Source organism: Sciurus vulgaris (genome assembly GCF_902686455.1).
Source record: "Sciurus vulgaris genome assembly, chromosome: 16".
NCBI lineage: Eukaryota > Metazoa > Chordata > Mammalia > Rodentia > Sciuridae > Sciurus > Sciurus vulgaris.
Genome location: NC_136477.1, coordinates 48474936 through 48497365, shown reverse-complemented (window position 1 = coordinate 48497365; position 22430 = coordinate 48474936). Strand labels below are relative to the sequence as shown.

Here is a 22430-nt window from a genome sequence, read left to right as displayed (position 1 = left end):
AATGTCTAATACTGAAGACATACAATGTAACAGCTAAATATATGTATTGACTTCTATAATAAACAAACATACTTTTGGAGATGGGTAACTTGTGAGCCAAAGTCTAAAAGATGAGTTACAGGTTTCAGTGCTAAAATCTTCACATATTTTTTCCAACATGGGCATCCAGGAGACAGCAAGGTGACAATTCTGTAGGCAAACCCAAGTTCCTTCTTCTACTGCTGCTTTAATCATTTTTGTTGCAATTGGTCCTTGTCCCTGTCCCAGTGAAATGGCTTGAAACTTATTTCCAGACATAGACTTATCATTTGCAAATTTCAGCAAGCCTATGAACAGAACAAAAAAATTACTTTAGAATTATAAAATATGCCTTATGGTTTCTACGTATACATGTTTTATCAAGGAAAGTTCTAGTTACCTCTCCCTAGGAATGCTAGGTTTACTAACTGATCTACAATCATCTAATAAGTAGGCAATGAGCAAAATATTTTAATAGTAATTTCTTAGAAGTTTATAATATTTCAATATAAGCACTTACTGGCCATGGGATCTGCTCCTGGAGATAGCACAAAAATTAAGGGAATGGTGCAGTTTGAATCCAAGTAACTCTTTGTCAAATCAAATGGTGGAGGTTCTACAAACTTTTTTCCCAGTTTGTCAGTTACATAATTTGTTATAGCTGGTGTTATCTGGTAAAAAGAGAAAATGTGGTTTTTGAAGTAATTGCTATTTCACACAACTTTGATTATTACTGAAAAATGAAAAAGAATGAAATTTGAGCATAAAGGTCAAGAAAAGCATGTAGTATATCAGACAAAGCACTAATTTCCCTAACATGTAAAAAGTGTCTGTTAATAGAAGAATAACAATCCAAAAGTAAAATGGGCAGAGGAGAACTGTTTATAGAAAATGAAATACAAATTGGTCTCTCTCTCTTTCTCTCATATACATATACACACATCATCATCATCATCATCAGGTAGGGGAAAATGAGGTAAGTTTTAACAATGTACCAAGATTTTTATGAGTTAGAGTAAGGAGAAATACTCAGGAATCAAATAATTAACTAGCCTCCTTTTGAACTTACCTGGAGATACAATGAAGCATTAGATAATGCTCCTTGTGTGACTTACTAAAAACACAAGTAGAGAGGGAGGAAGGAAAGACAGAGAAGAAAGGAAGGGACTATTACTATTATATTCAACACCTTCATTTTACATATGGTGTACCTGGTTCCCAGGAAAGTAAAGTAACTTACAACAGATTCTCTCCTTGACCAAACATTAGGCTCCTCTGAGTCTTTTTTTCTACTAGACCTTATCCTCAGGAGACCTGCTGTAGCCAAGAATCCTGCTAAATTAGTTTAGTGAGAACCCCCCATCCTCCTTATCTGATTAAATTCCTCATCCCTGTCCTCTCAAATCTGATCATACTGGCCTGCATTAAGCAAAAATCCTGTTTAATATTTTAAGCAGAATACTATCGTTTGGATCTAGAAAGTCCCCCAAAGGCTCATATATTGAAGACCTGGTTCCCAAATGCACCAATGTTCATAGGTGGGGTTTCTGGGAAGAGATTGAATCATGATATCTATGATCTCATTTTTAAATTAATCCACAGATGGGTTCATAATTGAATGGACTATTGAAAGTTGGTGGAAACTATAGGAAATGGAGCCTAGCTGGAGGAAGTAGGTAAGGGAGCATGCCCTGGAAATGTATATCTGGTCCAGGTCCCTTCCTCATTCTTCTTGTTTGCTTTCTGGCTGCAATGAGGTGAGCAGCTCTGTTCCACAAATGTGTTCCCTATCCAAAGGCTCTGCTTCATCAAAGGTCCAAAGTGATGGGGCCAAGTCACCATGGACTGAAACCTCTGAAATCATGACCAAAAATAAATTTTTCCTCCTTTTAAGTGGTTTGTGTCAGGTATTTTGCTGACTCATACATGGAACGCCACAGTGTTGCCAGGGTGGTAAGACAGAAAAGGAATTCAAGAAGACCAAGGTTGCCAGGAGTTGTTGAATTCCAGTTAGGAAAGAACTATTCAGGCAGAGTTCAGAAATCTGTATAAGAGAACCTTGGAGTCTTTGCTGAATATTGTGGCATGCGTGTATAAGGTCAAGCAAAGAATGATGATTGGGAAGCTGCAAGCTGGGGGCCTGGGGAACTATCAGAGTTCATTCAAGTTTCCAGTAGGCACAATGGGGAGTCCTTGATGATCACCTGGGACATCGAATAAAGACGCTAGAAGGGCAACACTTTACTAGTTGAGCTAAACTATCAATTGGAAAGACTACTTCAGATCATCCCTAACAAATCTTTTTTTTTTTCTAACAAATCTTAATAATAATATTCAAAAGGAACAACTTAAAGTCAAGTAATTTAATTACATAGCCACAGGAGTTGGCAAACTATTCCATAAAGGACCAGAGAGTAAATATTTTAGGCTTTGTAGGACACATACAGTTTTGTTCCATATTTTTCTTCTTAAAATAATTATTTTATAATGTATAAAGCATTCTTAGTTCATGGGCTGGACAAAAGAAATCATGGGCTGGATTTGGTCCACAAGTAATGTTTGCTGATTCCTGAACTAGCAGGACAAAACACAACAATCTTTATAAGAAGATAACAAAAAACCCCAAGCCATCAGTAATTTACAATGTCCAAAATCCAATCAAACATTAGCAGTAAAACATCCATAAGCAGGAAAATATAATCTGTAACCAAGAGTAAAATTAATCAATAGAAAGAGATCCAGAAATTACGGAATTAGCAGTTAAGGATTTGAAAACAATTATAACTGTGTTTAAAGGAAAATGTGAGCAGAGTGAAAAGTGAAATAGAACATATATAAAACAGAATCAAAGTATTCTAAAGATGAAATACATAACTAAAAAATTAATTTGATGGGATTCACAGCAGATGAGACACTACCAAAAAAAAACAGCGAATAAAAAGACAGAAACAGAAAGACACAAAGGATTAAAAAATAATTAACATTATTAGTATAACATTATAGTAAATCATCTAATGTATATATACTTGGAACCCTGCGTAGGCTGGCCAAAAATATTTGAGGAGCTGAGTGCAATGGTGCATGCCTATAATCCCAGCTACTTGGGAGGCTGAGGCAGGAGGATCACAAGTTAGAAGCCAGCCTGGGCAACTTAGACCCTATTTCAAAATTTCAAAATGTAAAAAAGGGCTGGGATAGTAGCTCAGTGGTAGAGCACTCTTGGGTTCAATCTCCAGTACTGCAAAGGAAAAAAAAAAAAAAAAAAAAAAAAACACTGAAGAAGAAACAATGGCCATAAGTATCTAAAATAAACCCACATATGAATAATCCGTGGGATTCTGAAATGAGATACTGTGTCTGATACTGTGCAAGTATCTGACATGTGAATCAAAGAACCAAATAACAGTGCTGCGAATTTAGTTCAGTGGTAGAACACTTACCTGGCGTGCACGAGGCCCTGGGTTCAATCCTCAGGCCTGACACACACACACACACACGCAAAACCACCAAATAGCAGTTTAGCTGTGTGTTACTTAACAACAGGGATTCATTTCTGAGAAATGCATCATTAGTTGATTTCCTGTTGTGTAAACATCTAGAGTATTATCCACAGAAACCTAGCTGATATAGTGCACTACACGCCTAGGCTCTATTGTATAGCTTAATGCTTCTAGGCTACACACCTGTACAGCACGTTACTGTACTGAATATCATAGGTAATTATAACACAATGATATCTAAACATATCTGAATGGTATCTAAACATATCTAAACAAAAATATATAGTAAACTATAATACAAAAGATAAAAAATGGTACATCTGTTCAGGAAACTTACCATGAATGGAGCTTATAGAACTGGAAGTTGCTCTGGGTGATTCATTGAATGATGAGTGAATGAGAAGGATGAGGTCATTACCATGTACTACTACAGAGTCCATGAATATTGTACACTCAGGCTACTAAATTTTAAAAAGTTTCTCTTTCTTCTATAAGAAGTTTAGCCTTCCATTACTGTAACATTTTCACTCCTCAAATTTAAAGTTTTTAAAACTTTTTGAGTTTTTTTGTAAAAACAGCTTAAAACACACCTTGTATAGCTGTATGAAAACATTTCTTTATATTCTAATTTTATAAACTATTTTCTATTTTTAGAAACTATTTTTTATTTTTTAAACTATTTTGTTAAAACAAAGACACAATCACCTACACATGGTCAAAATTGTCAATATTACTGTTTTCCACCTCACACCTCATCCTGATGGAAGGTATTCAAGAATGTTAATGCCCACAGAACTGTCATTTCCTATGATAACAAGGCCTTCTTCTGAAATACCTTCTGAAGGACTTGCCTGAGGTTGTTTCACCATTAACATGTTTTAAAATAAAGGAGGTACATTCTGAAATCATAATTGAAAGTATAGTATAGTAAATAAAACAGTAATAATCATTTATGATGATCAAGTATTATATAGCTAGGTAATTATATGCGGTATACTTTCTTTTTTTTTTTTGGTATACTTTCATATGACTGGTGGTTCAGTGGATTTGCTTACACCAGCATTGCCACAGACGTGGAAGTGATGCATTGCACTATGCCATCATGATGGGCACAACATCACCAGGTGTCAGGAATTTTTTTCAGCTGCATTACAAAATTATGGGACCTTTGTCATAATATGAGGTTCATCATTGACTGAAATGTCATTAAGGAGTGCATGACTATATCTTTAAGACTAGTATTTCATAAATGGCAAATTATCTGGATTCCAAATTGACCACGTCTTTTACCTTATCTGGTCTTAAGCACCGAAGAATTATTATTTTCTGTAATTCATTTAGGTTCTTATCCAATGGTGCTGGAAATTTTGCATTGTGTGGCTCTTTACTGTTATAGATTTCCCGCCATTCCAGTATATGTTCACAAAAATGGGTCCTAATGGAAAAAGATTAATAATTATTGTTTTTATTGGGAAAGATTTTGAGAGATTGTTCAGAAAGGGGAAGAAACTGTAAGGGATCCCACGGAAACCACTGCGGACACAGGAAATCACATAAGGGAATTTATTAAGCAAACAAAGTGTCTCCCTGCAGGATAAGAGAGAAAATGAGAGGAAAAGAGAAAGGAAAGAGAAAGGGCGTGTGCTAGAGAGAGTGGAAAGCGAGGAGGAGAAAGAAAGCAAGTCGGGGGAAAGAAAAGCAAGAGAGAAAAGATGGCAGGATAGCTTCCGTGAAGCAGTTGAATTCTGCTGGGCTAACGGGACCAATAATGGAGAAGGATACTTGGAAGCTGACTGATGAACCAATAGCTAGCTAGGATGCTCACAGACTGACAGTAGTTGGGAGGCGGGGAAAATGCCTGCAACGGAAAGGGCGAGGAGCAGCTTTGTACATTACAGAAACAAAAATGTTGTAGAGTCGTGGAAAAAAATCACTAGATTTCAGGAGTTGTAAATGAAGGGGAGCTGGAAAGTATACTCTAACCAGGAACAGAAATGAATAAAGGCAACTGGCAGAATAGGAGAAGACCTGGGAGAAGAAGCCACCAACAGAACCCTTGGTTCACAAACATGATTCTAATGAGAGGTTTAACAGATACCAGGGAGCCTATAGGACTCTGGCAATGGGCATGACAAGTCTCTGTTGACCTCATTGGGTACAACTGGAAGTTCTTCAGTATTGTATTTACCAGGTCCTGAAAAGAAATGATTTTTTTTTTTTTTTGTTTGGCTGAGCCAGGAAAATGGTAAGTTTAAGGCCAGTCTGGGCAACTTAGCAAGACTCTGCCTCAAAATAAAAATTTTAAAAAAGAGCTGGGGATGTGACTCAGTGGTAGAACACTTACCTACCATGTGTGAGGTCCTGAATTCACTCCTCACTACCAAGCAAAAAACAAACAAATAAACAACTTTTGCTTGCTTGCTCCCTGGATTAACAACTGCAACTACCTCATTAATAATATCTGGCAAAAGAAAATGCAGAGCAGAAGACTGTAGCTAGAGGAGAGAATAAGCAGGAAAACAAAGTAGACAGAATGAAATTTAATGCATCTTTCTTTCTACGAAATGATTTGTTGGGTTTTCTCAGTGGATAGTCATTTAGCCCACAAGCTATGAGTGACAGGAGAACTGACCAGATACAGAGCTTGGATCCCTCTGCTTTGGCAAGCAACTGATTTAACTTTATACTGAAAGATGTAGTGATCAGCTCTTCATCTCTTCGTAGTATGGTATCATCAACCTGTGTGGCCTGAAGACCTCTACATTCAAAGTGCACTCAATGAAAACCTTTACTTCACCAACTAGAAGGTGATTCTGTGTGCTGGGTGCTGCTGAAATCACTTGGATTCCCATACTTTCCTGCACTTCATGGGACACACAGAGAGCCCCAGGCTGTATCACTTTGCTCCCAGCACTGCTTTTCATCAGTAGTATCCCAGGCACAGACCAGTTTGACATGCTCTGCAATTTCCAGACCCCTGGTGCCTGATCCTGTACATGGTCCATGAACATCCATCAAATAATTGCTTCAGTACTTGCTTGTCTTGGCAGTTCCATTGACCCTGAGCTATACTGAACTCATTGAGTCTTGGTCCAGCAATATGCTCTCATGGCTGCTTTGCTGTTTAATGGCTATTGTTCTAGAGAGATCTTTGCCATTGACCTCCACTGTCAAAATCAAGGCAAGGGCTGGAAGGCCAACCTCCTTTTCCTTAACTCAGCAGTGACCTCTATGTTAATCCTCTAAGAAGAGCAATAACTGATGACATCAGACATGAATGGAAAGAAAGAAAAAGCTATGGCACCCAAGGGCCACTAAGTGTATAGGGGATACAAAGGTCACATGAATGAGTATGTCCACCTGCCCCTGCACATGCACAAGAAAGAAGAAATTCTGGTGGCAGTGGGTGGGATGGTTACACAAAAATCTGCAGTCTCCACAATACTCACCAGCGCACAACCATACTTTTCCCATACCCTGCTTCCAAGGCACACAGTCCATGTTGATCTGCTCTTGTCTCTCTTCCAGAAGCACTAAGGGATATTTATAGTCATCTGGCAGGACCTTTACTGTTTTTCCTAAAGCTAATTCTGTAGGGTGTAGTCCAGAAGAATGTGATTTGACTTCAGGGAGTAAAGAATGGCTTATTTCTATTTCTCATGAGGCCATTTTAAGTGATACACAGATCCTATTTAATTGGTTGCTGGGGGCAAGGTGCAGTTTTATGTGAAGACATTTCAATGAGGTAATTTCAGTTAAATAAATAATTGAAATTCTTTGTTATAAAAGGTACTTATTTCCTTCTGGAATTTGAATAGTCTCCCCAGCACACATTTTCTTTAAATAAAAAAAGTCTTTTCTAAGAACGAAGATTGACAAGAACCAAAACAACCAAATTAGAGCTTCTTCTTTTACCAGAAGCCCTTTGGAGAAGCCTAATGATGAAACTGATGAGACTGAGTTTCAATGCCTGCCTTCCAGGAAGACATGCATCCATACTTGAGAAAGTTAGCTGGAGTGGAGTAGAAAATGGCAGTCATTTCTCAATCTTTACAGAAATTTTTAAGGTTTAAGTTTGAAATTTAAAACTTCTTCTCAATCTCACAATCAACAGTAGATCTTTGGAACTCTTCTTTTATTGCCATTCAGAGGCACTGAAAGGGAAGATAGTTCTTTATAATGAAAGAAGTTTTAAATAATCTTTAACCTGCCTTTGTTGGGGCACCTTCCAGAATGTAAGGTATAGCAGCTCCTGCTTTTTAATGGTAACCTGAATATCAGACTCAAGGGTACAGGGTCAAAGAAAGACTTTGACCTTTTGTAATACAGGAGTTACATAGGAGCTACATAGGAGCTATATCTGTATATATAATGTTACAGAGCCTGTCTTTCTACCAACCAATAAAGTAAAATCACTAGCCAGGTGCAGCAGTGGCTCAGGAGGCTGAGGCAGGATCGAGAATTTGAAGCCAGCCTCAGCAATTTAGTGAGGTGCTAAGCAACTCAGTGAGACCCTGTCTCTAAATAAAATACAAAACAGGGCTTGGGATGTGACTCAGTGGTTGAGTGCCCCTGAGTTCAATTCCCAGTACCGACCAAAAAAAAAGCCAAAACAAAACAAAACAAAAAACCACTAAATTACTGATCTACTCATTACTATTCAAAGTTAAATCATCAGATGTAAACAATTACTTGAGTTCTTTGAAGGCAGGAAATTCACTTGCTCGACAAATTTCTTCCCAACTTTTATCCTGCAGCCAAGTTGGATCGGGATTTTTCTCAGCAGCCTTAAGACTTACTCCTCCAGTTAAAAGAAACATCAGTTCCTGGTATTCAATTTCTTTCTTTGCCCTGTATTCCAAAAATAAGGACTGTTGTAAATGGCTGTTGTAAAATTGAAAGACATCAAACTTTTACTTTATAGCCTGGATGGAATAACTGGGGCTGTACTTAATTTCCTGCTGTAAACAACAAGAAAACTAGACAAAATTAATGAGACTGTTTTATGGAAATTTTTTAATAGCCAGTGTAGAAATGTGGCCACTGAGAGAAGAGAGAAAAATAAAGTGACTCATAAGATTGCCTGAGCCCTTTACCAAGTACCACTTTCCAGATTGCAGGGTACAGAGACAGTCAAAATCAAACCTTGGTGGTTTTCTTGAGTTGAGGAGACAGAATTTAGAGTTATGGTGGGCTAAGATGACTGGATTTGTTGGCAGACTATCAGAAAGGAGGAGATTAATTGAAAAGAGGCTCCAGAAAACCTGTATAGATGCTCTTTTGCTTCTATTGGAAAATACTAAGGAATATAAGAGTAGGGCAAAATCCCAGGACATCAGGCAAAGAATTGGAATCCATACACTGAATAGCTTTCAGAGACCACACAGTAATGAGAGATATGACTTCTTCCCAAGCAGAGGAATTCAGTGGTGACATGAGGGGCTATCTTAGTAGCGATGCTAACCTAGCTTTAGAATAAAGGCTACTTCAAAATTTCCATAAAAAACCTTTAAAACAAGTCTTTAAAAGATCAAACTAATATAGTGGCAACTTAACTACCTGTCAAAGTAAAATTCAAAGCTCTTTAAAGGAATACTACAATTCTAGCATTTCCTAATATATTCACAACAATCAGAAGGAGAAAAATCAGTGAATATATATGTAATAGGGGCTTGGAGTCTACTTTTGTTAAAAAGCACTGACTCTTCACTTGGTCCTGAGGATGTCTGATGGGAAACTAAAAGCAGGAAAAAAGTAAGGCATCTCTGCCTTCATACTATGTTGGTCTCCTTTTGCTGCCTTAAACTTTGAGTGAGATTCCTGTTCAAATCTGCATGTAGACATGTTAATCACTTGAGTATCTTTATAAAAATTGGTAATACAAGGTTGATAAACTCTAAATTTGCCTCACCTCTCCTGACTTCTTTTATAACTAAAAACACCAAGAAAAGAGTAACTAAGATATTTTCAAGATTCCAAGACAAGTGAGACATGCCAGCAGATCAACCTGTGATGGAACTACTCCACTATGTGGAAGAAACTATCTTAAGACAGGAACTGAGGCTGCTCCCCTAAGCAAAAGCAATGTAGAAAAACAATCATTTCTCAAGTGATAACAACCTCACCAGAACCACAAGGACCTCATAGAACCAGATATGAGATAATTATCAACCAGACCACAGTTCTGACCAAGTCTGCTTAAATATGCATACTCCTTATCCCCTGCTTCTGTCCCTTCCTTATTTAATCTTGAATTTCTTATTGGTATCCCTAAAGACAAGGCTCAGAACCCTGGTCCCCCTTGTCTTTGCAGGATAGCTATACTGAATAAATTCCTTTTCAATTCACCATTACTATTTCTGCTTGATTTGGGAGCAAGTGGCCAGACCAGGTCTATTAGGATTCCCCACAGTAAGGCCATACAAGTAAAAGGTATTAAAAAAGCAAAAACAAGTCTAGGTGGGGAGAAATGAAAGTATACTATTGCAAGTTGTTATACTTCATATACATAAATGAAATATATAATTTTATTTTATTTTATACTTCACATATATGAAGTATAAGAAGAATACTTTTAGTATGTACTATAGAAGTATAATGGATTATTGTCCTAATACTAAATAAAGGTGTAATTTTAACTGGAAATATACTATAACATAAAAAGGTATACTATAATCTAAATAAACCACTGAAATAATAGAATAAAAATTATAGCTATCATATCAACAAAGGGGAAGAAATGGAATGATTGCAAAATAATTCAAAGAAAAACAGAAAATGAGGAAATGTAAAACAAAAAACAAACAAAATCAAAACAAACTATGACGGTAGACTTAAACATAACCACATCTGTATTACATTAAATGTAAATGGTCTCAACAATCTCACTCTCTTTCAAAGGTAGTTATTATAAGATTGGATAAAAGAACCAGGACCTAAACCACATGCTGCCTACAGAAACAAAGTTTAAATGTAAAGACATAAATAGATGAAAAGAAATGGAAGAGTATAAATTACAGAAATACTAACCAAAAGAAAGTTTGAGGAGCTCTAATATTAGACAAAATAAATTTAAAAGAAAAGGATATCACCACAGATAAATGAGGTCAAGTCAATTTATCAAGAGGATATAATGACAAAATATTTATACATCTAGCAAAAGAGCATCACAGCACAAAGCAAAATGGAAAAAAGCTGCAAGAAGAAATCTCTATAGAGACTGCAACACCTCTCTTGATAATTAATTGTAAAAATAGACTGAAAATAAATAAGAAGATGGAACACTTAAAAACCATCATGAGCCACTTGACATTTACAGGACACTCCACCCAGAAATAGTAAAAATAAAAGTACTTTTCAAGGGCACACAGATAGACCATATTCTTCACCGTACAGTAAGTCTCATTAATAAAATTCTAGAATGGGCAAACTTTGGAGAATGATAGGCAGACTGCTGGCTACCTGGGGCTAGGATTAAGAGTGGAAGAAGGCAGCTCTTTTGGGAAGTCATCATTGGCTGTTGAAAGTCATTCACTCTCCCTAATCCTTTTAAGTCCCCTACTTTTCCCCACCAGTATTCTAAGTTCTAAAGAGAAGTCTAAATGGTTAAGATGTTAACTACTAAATAATCTTTAGATTTACAGCACCTAGCACCCAACCAATGACCTTTGTAATGTCCCTCCTAAGTCCTTAGCCAGTGGAGGTAGAAGTTCTTTCCCTTGTTCCTTACCAGAGAAAAAGAAGGGAAACACTCAACCTGTATGACAAAGACTCTGTAGGCAGTCTCCCTGCCCTGCTCCTCCTTTCCCTTCACTGTAAGAACCCTTTCAACTGTGCGTCACCCAAGATGGAGCTTTAGATGGTATTGCTTCTATCTTCTTAAGCTTGGTGGCCTTTGAATACATCTTATTCCTTCCTAAGAACCCTCATTTCTTGAATGTTGGCCTTTGAGCAATGGGTAGCCCAAATCTTTGACTCTGGTAAAAAAGAGCAGGAACTTGCTAAATGGGAACAGGGAAATTTTTTTTGGATCATAGAAATGTTCTAAAATGAAATTGTAGTAATGATTGCACACAAAAAAAATATACTAAAAACATGTAACTGGATTCTTACAAAGGGTGAATTGCATAGATATGTAAATTATAGCTCAATAAAACTAAAACAGGAGATTTTTATCAAGTGATTTCCACTTACATATTATTAACAGAAAAAGTGCAAAAGAATACCTATAATGTATTGCTTTGTGTAAGAAAGGAAAGTAAGAAAAATTGACATATATTTGCTTAGTTTTATAATAACTTAAATTTAGAATTAAATAAATGGATTTAGTGCCAGATTACATATACCTAAGAAAGAATTATTGCACACAAAAAAAATAAAACTTGGAGAAACAATAGAATAAAAAAATATGGAAGAGAGGGTAAGAGACTGGGAATGGATAAGACAGTCTAAGACATATGTAACTAGAAAGAGAGAGAGAGACTGAAGCAGAATCGATATTTGAAAAAATTATGACTATATTTCAAAACAGTTGATGTTAAGTAATAGATTCAAGAAGACCTGTACATTCCAAGCAGAATAATAAAAATAAAAAGAGACTCTTAGAAGTTAGTATGGTAATTACCTCTGGGGAGGAAGCAGAGATTAGTAGAGATTAGGAAAAAGTTCCAGGGGGCTTTTAGAAAAATACAGGTAATTTCTACTTCTTGATGTAGGTGATAATTACATGAGTTTGTTTACTATAATAATTCATCAAATTGATATTTTATTCTAAGTACAGTTATACATCAATTTTTAAAAAGCATGTTTAGGGACATAATACTAAAACCTTTAAAAACTAAAACAAGTAAAAACATCTTGAGATAAAAGGCACCTTATTTTCACAGGCAAAACAATTTATAACATTGGAAGCTAGCCAATGGAGAGTAGTTTCAAAGTGCCAGAAGAAAATTCTAGGCCTAGCACCTGTATACTTCAAGAACAAAAGTAACAATGATTTCACACACAAGAGAACTAATAGATTTCATGATCAGCAGACATACTAATGAAATCCTGGAAAGTGTTTTCAGGGAAAACAGGTCTCACATGGAAACTTCAAAGAAATAGCAACAACCAAAAGGGTAAATATATGAGTAAATTTAAATGATTTACTTTATCAATAATAAAAAAATCTTATTGAGATTAAAACACAGAATATAGATAACAACTGTCAAAATAGATGGAGTAAACTGAGTTAAAATGTTCTAAGTCTTTGTATGTCTGAGAAAAGAGTATAAGTAGCAAAAATAATTTCACTATAATATTGGATGATGCATGTTGTAATTTTTATGTTAATCACTAAAAGATGAGTAAGAAAGAATATAGCCACAAAAGTAAAAGAGAAGAAGACCTGAGGGAAAAGAGAAAAATTATCTTTATAAAAAGACAAGAAAGGAACTTCTAGTTTCAGGCCCAACATATAACAAATTTGAAAGTTATTAATCCCATCCTTACAAGAAAGAAGTTGAACTGAAAGTCAACAATTCTTCTTAGAGAATTGAGGTCATAGGGTTAACTTGTTATCTACCTCCCCAAATTGGAGAAATAATCAGGTGGAAACAGAGAATTAGAAATTATCTGAGCACAAGTTCAGTTGAAACTTCCAAAGAATGAACATTTAGGTTGTAATTGGTGAGTTACTAGAGACTTAGTGCATACAAGTCTGAGATTTAAAAATTCCCAGGCCAGTGCTGACAATATAGCCCATCTCGTAGGGTGCTTGCCTAGCATGTGCAAGGACCTGCGTTCAAATCCCCAGCACCGCAGGATGGGGGGAAAAAAGTAAAAATTCCCAGGTCAATAAGGTGTCTCCAAGGATCAAAAGAAAAAATACTTAGAGGTAAATGAGAATACCAATACTACATACCAAAATCTCTGGGACACTGTGAAGGCAGTATTAAGAGGAAAGTTCATTGCACTGAGCTTATTTACCTAAAGAATAAAAAGTCAACAAATAAATGACCTAACATTACAGCTCAAAGCCCTAGAAAAAGAACAAATCAATACCCAAAACAGTAGAAGACAGGAAATAATGAAAATCAGAGCTGAAATCAATGAAATTGAAACAAAAGAAACAATTTAAAAAATTGACAAAACAAAAAGTTGGTTCTTTGAAAAAAAATAATAAAATTGAAAAACCCCTAGCCACACTAACAAAGAAAAAGAGAGAAAACCTAAATTACTAAAATATGTGATGAAAAAGGAATTATCACAATGGACACAACTGAAATACTGAAGATAATTAGAAACTACTATGAAAATTTATATTCCAATAAAATAGAAAATATTGCAGACAATGACAAATTTCTACAGACATATGATCTACCTAAACTGAATCAGGAGGTCATACACGATTTAACAGAACAATTTTAAGTAATGAAATAGAAAACGCCATTAAAAGCCTACCAATTAAGAGAAGCCCAGCACAGGGCCCAAGGAGCAACATGACCAGTGTGTTCTTACCATCTCCTCTGGCCAGTGGCACAACCTATCCTGGTTCTGCTCTGACCTCTTAATTTAGAAGGGAGGTTTAGAAGTGAGGAGCTGAGAAGGTTGGCCTACTCAGTGCTCTGGCCTGCTGAAGCTGAATAGGATAGATTGGTTCAGTCTGGAAGTTAGAACCCAGCAGGCGCCATCATGACTTAGCATCCCATTTGTAGGGTTTGCAGAGAGAGCCATATGCAATCAACTCCACTAATTCAATTAAAACTTCCTTGTTGTTTGTCAAAAAAAAAAAAAAAAAAAAAAAAAAAAGGAAAAAGAAAGAAAGAAAATAAAAAAGAAAAGAAAGAAAAAAAAGCCCAGGACCAGACAGATTCTCAGCCAAGTTCTACAAGACCTTCAAAGAAGAATTAACTCCAATTATTCCATGAAATAGAAAAGGAGGGAACCCTTGCAAACTCATTCTATAAGGTTGATATCACCCTGATACCAAAACCAGACAAAGACACATCAATGAAAGAAAACTACAGACCAATATCCCTGATGAACAGAGATGCAGAAATTCTCAATAAAATTCTGGCAACTTGCGTACAAAAACATATTAAAAAGATAGTGCACCATGATCAAGTGGGGTTCTTCCCAGGAATGCAGGGTTGGTTCAACATATGGAAGTCAATAAATATAATTCATCATATCAATAGGCTTAAAAACAAGAATCATATGACCATCTCAATAGATGCAGAAAAAGCATTTGACAAAATATAGCACTCCTTCATGTTCAAAACACTAGAAAAACTAGGGATAGTAGGAACATACCTCAACATCATAAAAGCCATATATGCTAAACCCCAGGTCAACATCATTCTAAATGGAAAAAAATTGAAAGCATTCTCTCTAAAAACTGGAACAAGACAGAGATGCCCTCTTTCCCCACTTTTATTCAACATTGTCGTTGAAACTCTAGCCAGAGCAATTAGAAGAAAGAAATCAAAGGTATATAAATAGGTAAAGAAGAACTCAAACTATTACTATTTGCTGATGATATGATTCTATATTTGGAAGAGTCAACAAATTCCACCAAAAACCTTCTAAAACTAATAAATGAATTCATCAAAGTAGCAGGATATAGAATCAATACTCATAAGTCAAATGCATTCCGACACATCAGTAATGAATCCACTGAAAAAGAAATGAAGAAGAACACTACCCCATTCACAATTGCCTCAAAAAAATAAAATACTTGGGAATCAATCTAACAAAAGAAGTGAAAGACCTCTACAATGAAAACTACAGAACACTAAAAATATGAAACTGAAGAAGACCTTAGAAGATGGAAAGACCTTCCTGGATAGGCAGAATTAATATTGTCAAAACGACCACATTACCAAAAGTGTTTTGCAAATTTAATGCAATTCCTATTAAAATCTCAGTGACATTCTTCATAGAACTAGAAAAAGTAATCATGAAATTCTTTTAGAAAAATAAGAGATCCAGAATAGCCAAAGCAATCCTTAGCAAAAAAAGTGATGCAGGAGGCATCACAATAACAGACTTCAAACTACAGAGCTATAATAATAAAAACAGCATGGCACTGGCACAAAACTAGACATGTTGACCAATGGTACAGAATAGAAGACACAGAGACAAACCCACATAAATATGAATATCTCATACTAGACAAAGGTGACAAAAACATTCACTGGAGAAAAGATAGCTTATTCAACGAAGACTGCTGGGAAAACTGGAAATGCACATGTAACAAAATGAAATTAAACCCTTATCTCTCACCCTGCAAACTCAACTCACTGTAGATCAGACTTGAGCACTAGAACAGATATCCTGTGATTACTAGAAGAAAAGTATGCCCAAATCTTCACCATGTCAGCCTAGGAGCTGATTTCCTTAACAAGATCCCTAAAATGCAAGAAGTTAAATCCAGAATCAATAAATGGAATGGATTAAAACTAAAAAAGTTTCTTTTCAGCAAAAGAATCAATAATGTGAAAAGAAAGCCTATAGGTTGGGAGAAAATCTTTACCACACACACCTCAGATAAAGCATTAATCTCTAGGATATAAAAGAACTCAAAAACCTTAAAACCAAAAAATAATAATAATAATAATAACTCAATCATTAAATGGACTAAGGAACTGAACAGACACTTCACAGAAGATATACAATCAACAAATATACAAAAAAATGTTCAACATCTCTAGTAATTAGAGAAATGCAAATAAAAACTACCCTAAGATTTGATCTCACTCCAATCAGATTAGCAATTATCAAGAATACAAGCAACAATAAATGTTGGCGAGGATGGGAATGCAAATTAGTGCAACCATTATGGAAAGCAGTATGTAGATTCCTCAGTAAACTTGGAATGGAACCACTGTTTGACCCAGTTATCCCACTCCTCAGATTATACCCAAAGGATTTAGAATCGACATACTATAGTGACATAGCCACATCAATGTTTATAGAAGCTCAATTCACCATAGTTAAAATATGGAACCAACCTAATTGCCTTTCAACAGATGAATGGGTGAAGAAAATGTGGTACATATGCACAATGGAATATTATTCAGCCTTAAAAAAGAATGAAATTATGGCATTTGCTGGTAAATGGATAGAGTTAGAGAATATCATGCTAAGTGAAATAAGCCAAACCCCCCAAAACAAAGACTTAAGTGTTTTCTCTGATATGTGAATGGTAATTCACAATGTTGTGGGGGATAGGGAAGAATAGAGTTACTTTAAATAGGTAGAGAGTAGTGAAGGAAGGGGTGTGGGGGTAGGGATAACAGTACAGTGAAACAGACATTATTACCTCTTGGACATATATGACTGCATGACGAATGTGATCCTGCAATATGTATAATCAGAAAACTGAGAGATTATACTCCATTTATATATGATCTATCAAAATGTATAAATGTGAGCTGGGGTTGTGACTCAGTGGTAGAGCACTTGCCTAGCACATGTGAGGCACTGGGTTTGATCCTCAGCACCACATAAAAAAATAAAAAAAAAGGTATTGTGCTCATATACAACTAAAAATTTTTTTAAAAATCGTATAAATGCATTCTACTTTCATGTACAATTAGAATAAAATTAAAAATTAAAAATTAAAAAAATTAATGAGTCATTGTGACATTAAAAGACTGTAAATGAATATTATTAAGTCAAGGGAGCCAATCAGCAAAGCCTATATATTGCATGAGTCCAACTATATAACACTCTAGAAAAGGCAAAACTATGAAGATAGTAAAGGAAAAATGATTGCCAGGGGTTAGGAAGGAGAGGAGGCTGAATCTGCACAAAAGAATTTTACAGAAGTGAAACTATTCCCTCTGATACTATAATAATGGATACATATCACCACGTATTAGTAAAGTCTGAAGCACAATATTGAGAGTGAACCTTGATATAAGCTATGGACTTATTTATGGGTGTTAATATTATATTAATGTAAACTCAAGGATTGTAACAATTACACCACTCTGAGGAGTTTTGTTAGTGAGGGAGATTATTTAAAATCTCTGTACTTTCTGTTCATGTGTGATGTGCATCTTGAACTTCCCTATAAAAATTAAGGCTTAAAAATGATGTGTAAGACAGGAAAGTACAAAACACTATGGAGTAAAACAAAGAACTAATTAAGGAAATGGAGTGACACACTATGTCCTTGGGGAATACTCGGCAAAATTGTTAACTTTCCACAAAATTATAATTCTCTATAATTTCCAATGTATTCCTAATCAAAACTCTAACAGGTTGTTGAGTATCTTTATATTTAGGACTTTACAGGATGATTCTAAATTTTAAATGGAAATAAAGGAAGAAGATGAGACGAAACTATCATATATTGAGACTTTTTAAAAGACTACTTATAAAGACATGAATGGAACTGAATAAAAAGTGCAGGAACAGCTCTAGATATATGTGTATTTATTGCAAAGGTGGCACTACAGAGCAATGGGGAAAAGGTAGTCTTTTCAAGAAGTGGATAACTATGGGGAAAAAAATGTGAAAACTGGTTTCTATTTTAGACCATGAACACAAATCAGTTTCATGTGGCTTAATGATCTAATTGTAAAAGGCAAGTAATAATTTCAAGATGATTTTCTATGAGAATATCCTCATAATATTGGGCTAAGGAAAGGGTTTTCCCTAAGCACAGTCCATAAGTAAGATGATATTAAAATTAAGAATTTGTGTTAAACAAAAGCCAGCATTAAGAGAATAAAAAAGCAAGCTGAAGAGCAAGTAACAATTTGCCATATATTATTGCCAAGGGATTGTATTTATCCTATGTAAAGAACTCAAACAAATGAATAAGAGAGACACAACACCCAAAAGAAAATAAGGGCAAGTGATGTGAGCAGTCATACTACAATAGATTTTCAAATGCTCTAAAAATGTATAAACAAATGTTTAACTTCATTAGTCATCAGAAAAATGTAAATTAAAACCATGATGCAATGAAATTTATCACATACCAAAATACATTTTAAAAATGACAACACAAAATGTTGGTGTGTATGTGGAGCAAAGGAATGCTCAAACTGTTAATGGGATGGAAATGGTATGATCATTCTGAAAAACAATTGCAAATTTCTAGGTACCTGCCTAAATGTGCACCAAGATCTATATCCAACAATGTTCATAGCACAATTGTTTACAATAAAGCAAACTGGAAATAACTCAAATGTTCCAAGAATAGAACAGATAAACTTTAATGTAATCAAAGTTTACAATAAAGCAATCAAAACAAATAAATGACAGCTTCACAAATAAATGAGTTTCATGAAACAACATGGATGGATCTCAAATAACATTGAGAGCTGAGGAAATAGCTCAGCTGGCAAAGTGCTTGCTTCACAAGCACAAGGCCCTGAGTTTGATCCCCAGTACTGCAAAAATAAATGAATGAATGAATGAATGAATGAATGAATAAACAAACAAACAAACAACACTGAGGAAAGTCTTATCTCATAAAAATAATGTTGAGGAAAAATGTCCAGATAAATGAATACATGTAATGTGCTTTCATTTATATAAAAGTAAAATTAAATTTCAGTGTTAGCCTTGAGGATAGTAGTTATCTTTGGAGAAAGTATGGGGGCGGCAACTAAGTAGCACAGAGGCACTTCAGAGATGATGAGAACGTTCTGTTTCTTGACCCAATTTTCCCTGTGTAAGAATTTAGTAGGTTTTTTATTACCTTTTGTGAACTTTGATGTATTATACAAAATTTAAAAATCAAATAAACATCAGAACACTAATATTGTAGAAGACATTATTATCAATTAAAGGCACAATTAAAATCATGAATTAGATCAAGCAAAATACAATATCCTCTGAGAAGCCATCTTTACACACTAAATTTTCAAGTTAGGGATTTAAAATTAGTAAATTAAGAAAAAGAAAGTAACTTACAGGAGAAGATTCGCACATAATAAAAAGGAAAATAACAGTTTGTCCTTCTCAAATAGTGATCGGCAAATATTACAATATAAGTTGTATGTGAAGTGGTCATTTAGATACCGTAGGCGTTTTTCCAAAATTTTGGATTTATTACTAAAAGGTTAAAGAAAAGGAAAACATATTGTCAAACAAACCTAAATAAAAATAAGTAACATTAATAAGCATATAAACTTTAATTTCATCAAAATACTCACCATTAAAGACATTTGAAATCACACACATATATAAACATATACAAATGAATATAAAACTGGTGAAATCTGAATAAGTCTATGGATTGCAGCAATATTAATTTCTTGTATGCAATATCGGAATATAGTTATATAACAGGTTACCCTTGGAGAAACAGTGAAGAAGCACATGGGACCTCCATGTACTTTTTTTTGAATGTGTGTGGTTTGTAACTTCTTGTGAATCTGTATTTCAAAATAGTTTTTTAAATGAAGTATGATTCTGTGAAAAAACAAAATATGTTTATACCATCTCTCTGTTTTCGAAATTCTAAGTACCTTATTTTACCCTCAAATGACTGAAAACAATCAGTTAATTGAAAAAAAAATCACCACTACCTACTGAATTTGTTAGTAAGAGAAATGTAAGCAGTAGAGCTGGAAGGGAAATGGGTTGTAGTTATAAAAGAGCAGCATGGAGGATTCTTGTGGTGATGAAAATGTACTTTATCTTGACTGTATTAATCTCAATATCATGGTTATTATATTGTTCTATATGTTTTCAAAATGTTACTATTGGGGAAACTGGGTAAAGGGTACAGGAGATCTGTATCATTTCTTATAATCTCATATGAATCTACATTTATCTCAAAGTTAAATTTTGATTAAAGAATACTACTTGGTCCACAGGAATGGAGTTGAAGGGTTGGGTACTGACACTTGTCTGAATGGAACTTTTTGCACAGGATTGACTTTTCAAGTCATTAATGGTTTATATATTCAAACATAATAAAGTCAACAAAGATGAAGTGAAACCCTGAAATAAAGTATAAAAATAAGAAAATTAGCCTTACTGTATTTCATATGAATAACATCATCACACTAAAGGGGAAAATAACAAATCCACATTAACTTTTATATATATTATTTTATTTCTAAAAACACAGTTTTTGTGTAGACATATTCATTGAATGCTCTTTGAGCAGAATTACTGGATCAAATGGCAAATCTGTTTAATATTTTGTGGAACTTTCAATGTGGCCATGCTATTTTAAAATCCCACCCAGTAGTGTATAAGAATTTCAATTACTCCATATCCTTACTGTGAAACTTGTGTTTGACATTTATGTCAATTCTTCAACTTAAACTTTCTCTATCATGTGCTTTATGTAAATTCAAATTCCAAAATGCAACTGGGACATCTTAAGAGATTTTAATCACTTAAGATTTTTCTCCAAAGAACGCATGAAGAAAGAAATTTCCTATAGCACATTTAAATCACATTTTAATTCTATCAAATCACATTTTAATTCTATTTAATGAGTACAGCTGTTACTAAATATTAGAAATTGTTATAAATACTTTGTAAACACTGTCTCATTTAATTCTCATAACAACCCTGAAAGGTAAGTACTACTATTATCTCTATTTTAAGGGTAAGGAAACCTGAGATGACTATAGAACCATTAACTGACTTGCTTGTGGTCATGTAGATAGTATGTGGAAACCTTGAGATTTAATCCCTGACTCCAAAATCTGTGTACATTTACTAATTGAGTTAAGGGGAAATATCCAGCAAACTGACAGAAATGTGGGACTGAAGGCTTTTAGAGACCTCATGGTTAGAGGAGAATAAATTGGAGTTGTCAGCAAAAATAAATCATGTGCATTTTAAAAAATATTTAAAAGAAATAAAAAGGCTAAAGCTAATCCCTTTATGCCTAAATCTTAAGAAATAAATACCTTAAGGTAGGAAGACTTTAATTATCTTTTTTTGGTTCTTTTATTTTCTTCTGCCTTCCTTCCCTCACTTTTCCATAATGATTTTAATGATTTATAATTACATTTCAAAAGTAATTAGAAACAGATTTTTTTCTTTAGGTACTTGGGATCAAATTCAGGATCTCTTGCATGCCAGGCCAAGTGCTCTCCACAAAGCTACATCCCCAGACATTTTTTTCCCTTCTTTTCTTAAAAATAATTTCATTTTGAGACAGGGTCTCATTAGTAGACCAAACTGGCCTTTAACTTGTTTTCCTCCTGGTCTCAGTCTCCCTGGTAGGTAGGATTACAAGTGTATGCCTCTGTATCTAGCTAAAAGTTACATTTTTTAAATGGAAAGAATAGTGAAAATTCAACCTAGGGAGGATGGATGAAGCAAGAAAGGTTTACCTGTCATGAATAGAGTTGATATAAAGATTCACAAACCAGATGAGAGAGTACTGGTACATGGGATCAATGTTAGCCAGATCTGCAATGCTAAAGAATAACACTGATGAATGTTTAGCTATGGGTCTGTAGCCTTCTCGAGACTCTGCTATTTTTTAGTTCCGTTTTTTCTGCAATCTAGAAGAGAAAAATTGAGGTTAAAAAGTAAGGAACGTATTTTAATTATGTACTTTTCATATAACCAAGTTTTTATTTTAAGAAAATGACCCTTAACTCAATGAAAAATTATATGAATTTAACTCAAGTACAGTTTACCAAAAAGGGTTCTACCCATGCTAAAATCTAGAGAGAAGGAAGAGCAAGGGGATGAAGAGAAGAAATTAAGATTTTGATTTTAAATTTAACAGATTAAAGGCATGATTAGCCACAATTTATTTTTTATTTGAGAAATGCCAGAGCTATCAATCTTTGCTCATTCTCTACTTGACTCTGACATGTGTCTACTATTTGCCCCCTCTTGTTAATAGGTCAAAGACAGATGGGGTAGGGAGACACAGCTAGAGAGCAAAGTACATGTATGTATGTTAAGATGTTAATGTGTACTAGA

General features: G+C 34.7%; 1 protein-coding gene across 1 annotated transcript in view; it reads right to left on the bottom strand.

Annotated features, from left to right (window-relative positions):
• LOC306647289 (dynein axonemal heavy chain 12-like) overlaps nucleotides 1-22430 on the bottom strand; it is a 332440-nt gene that overhangs the window by 27422 nt on the left and 282588 nt on the right. Inside the window, 3 exon segments of the mRNA XM_079116520.1 lie at nucleotides 73-326; nucleotides 539-689; nucleotides 4809-4844. Coding sequence (XP_078972646.1) covers nucleotides 73-326; nucleotides 539-689; nucleotides 4809-4844 — 441 coding nt within the window.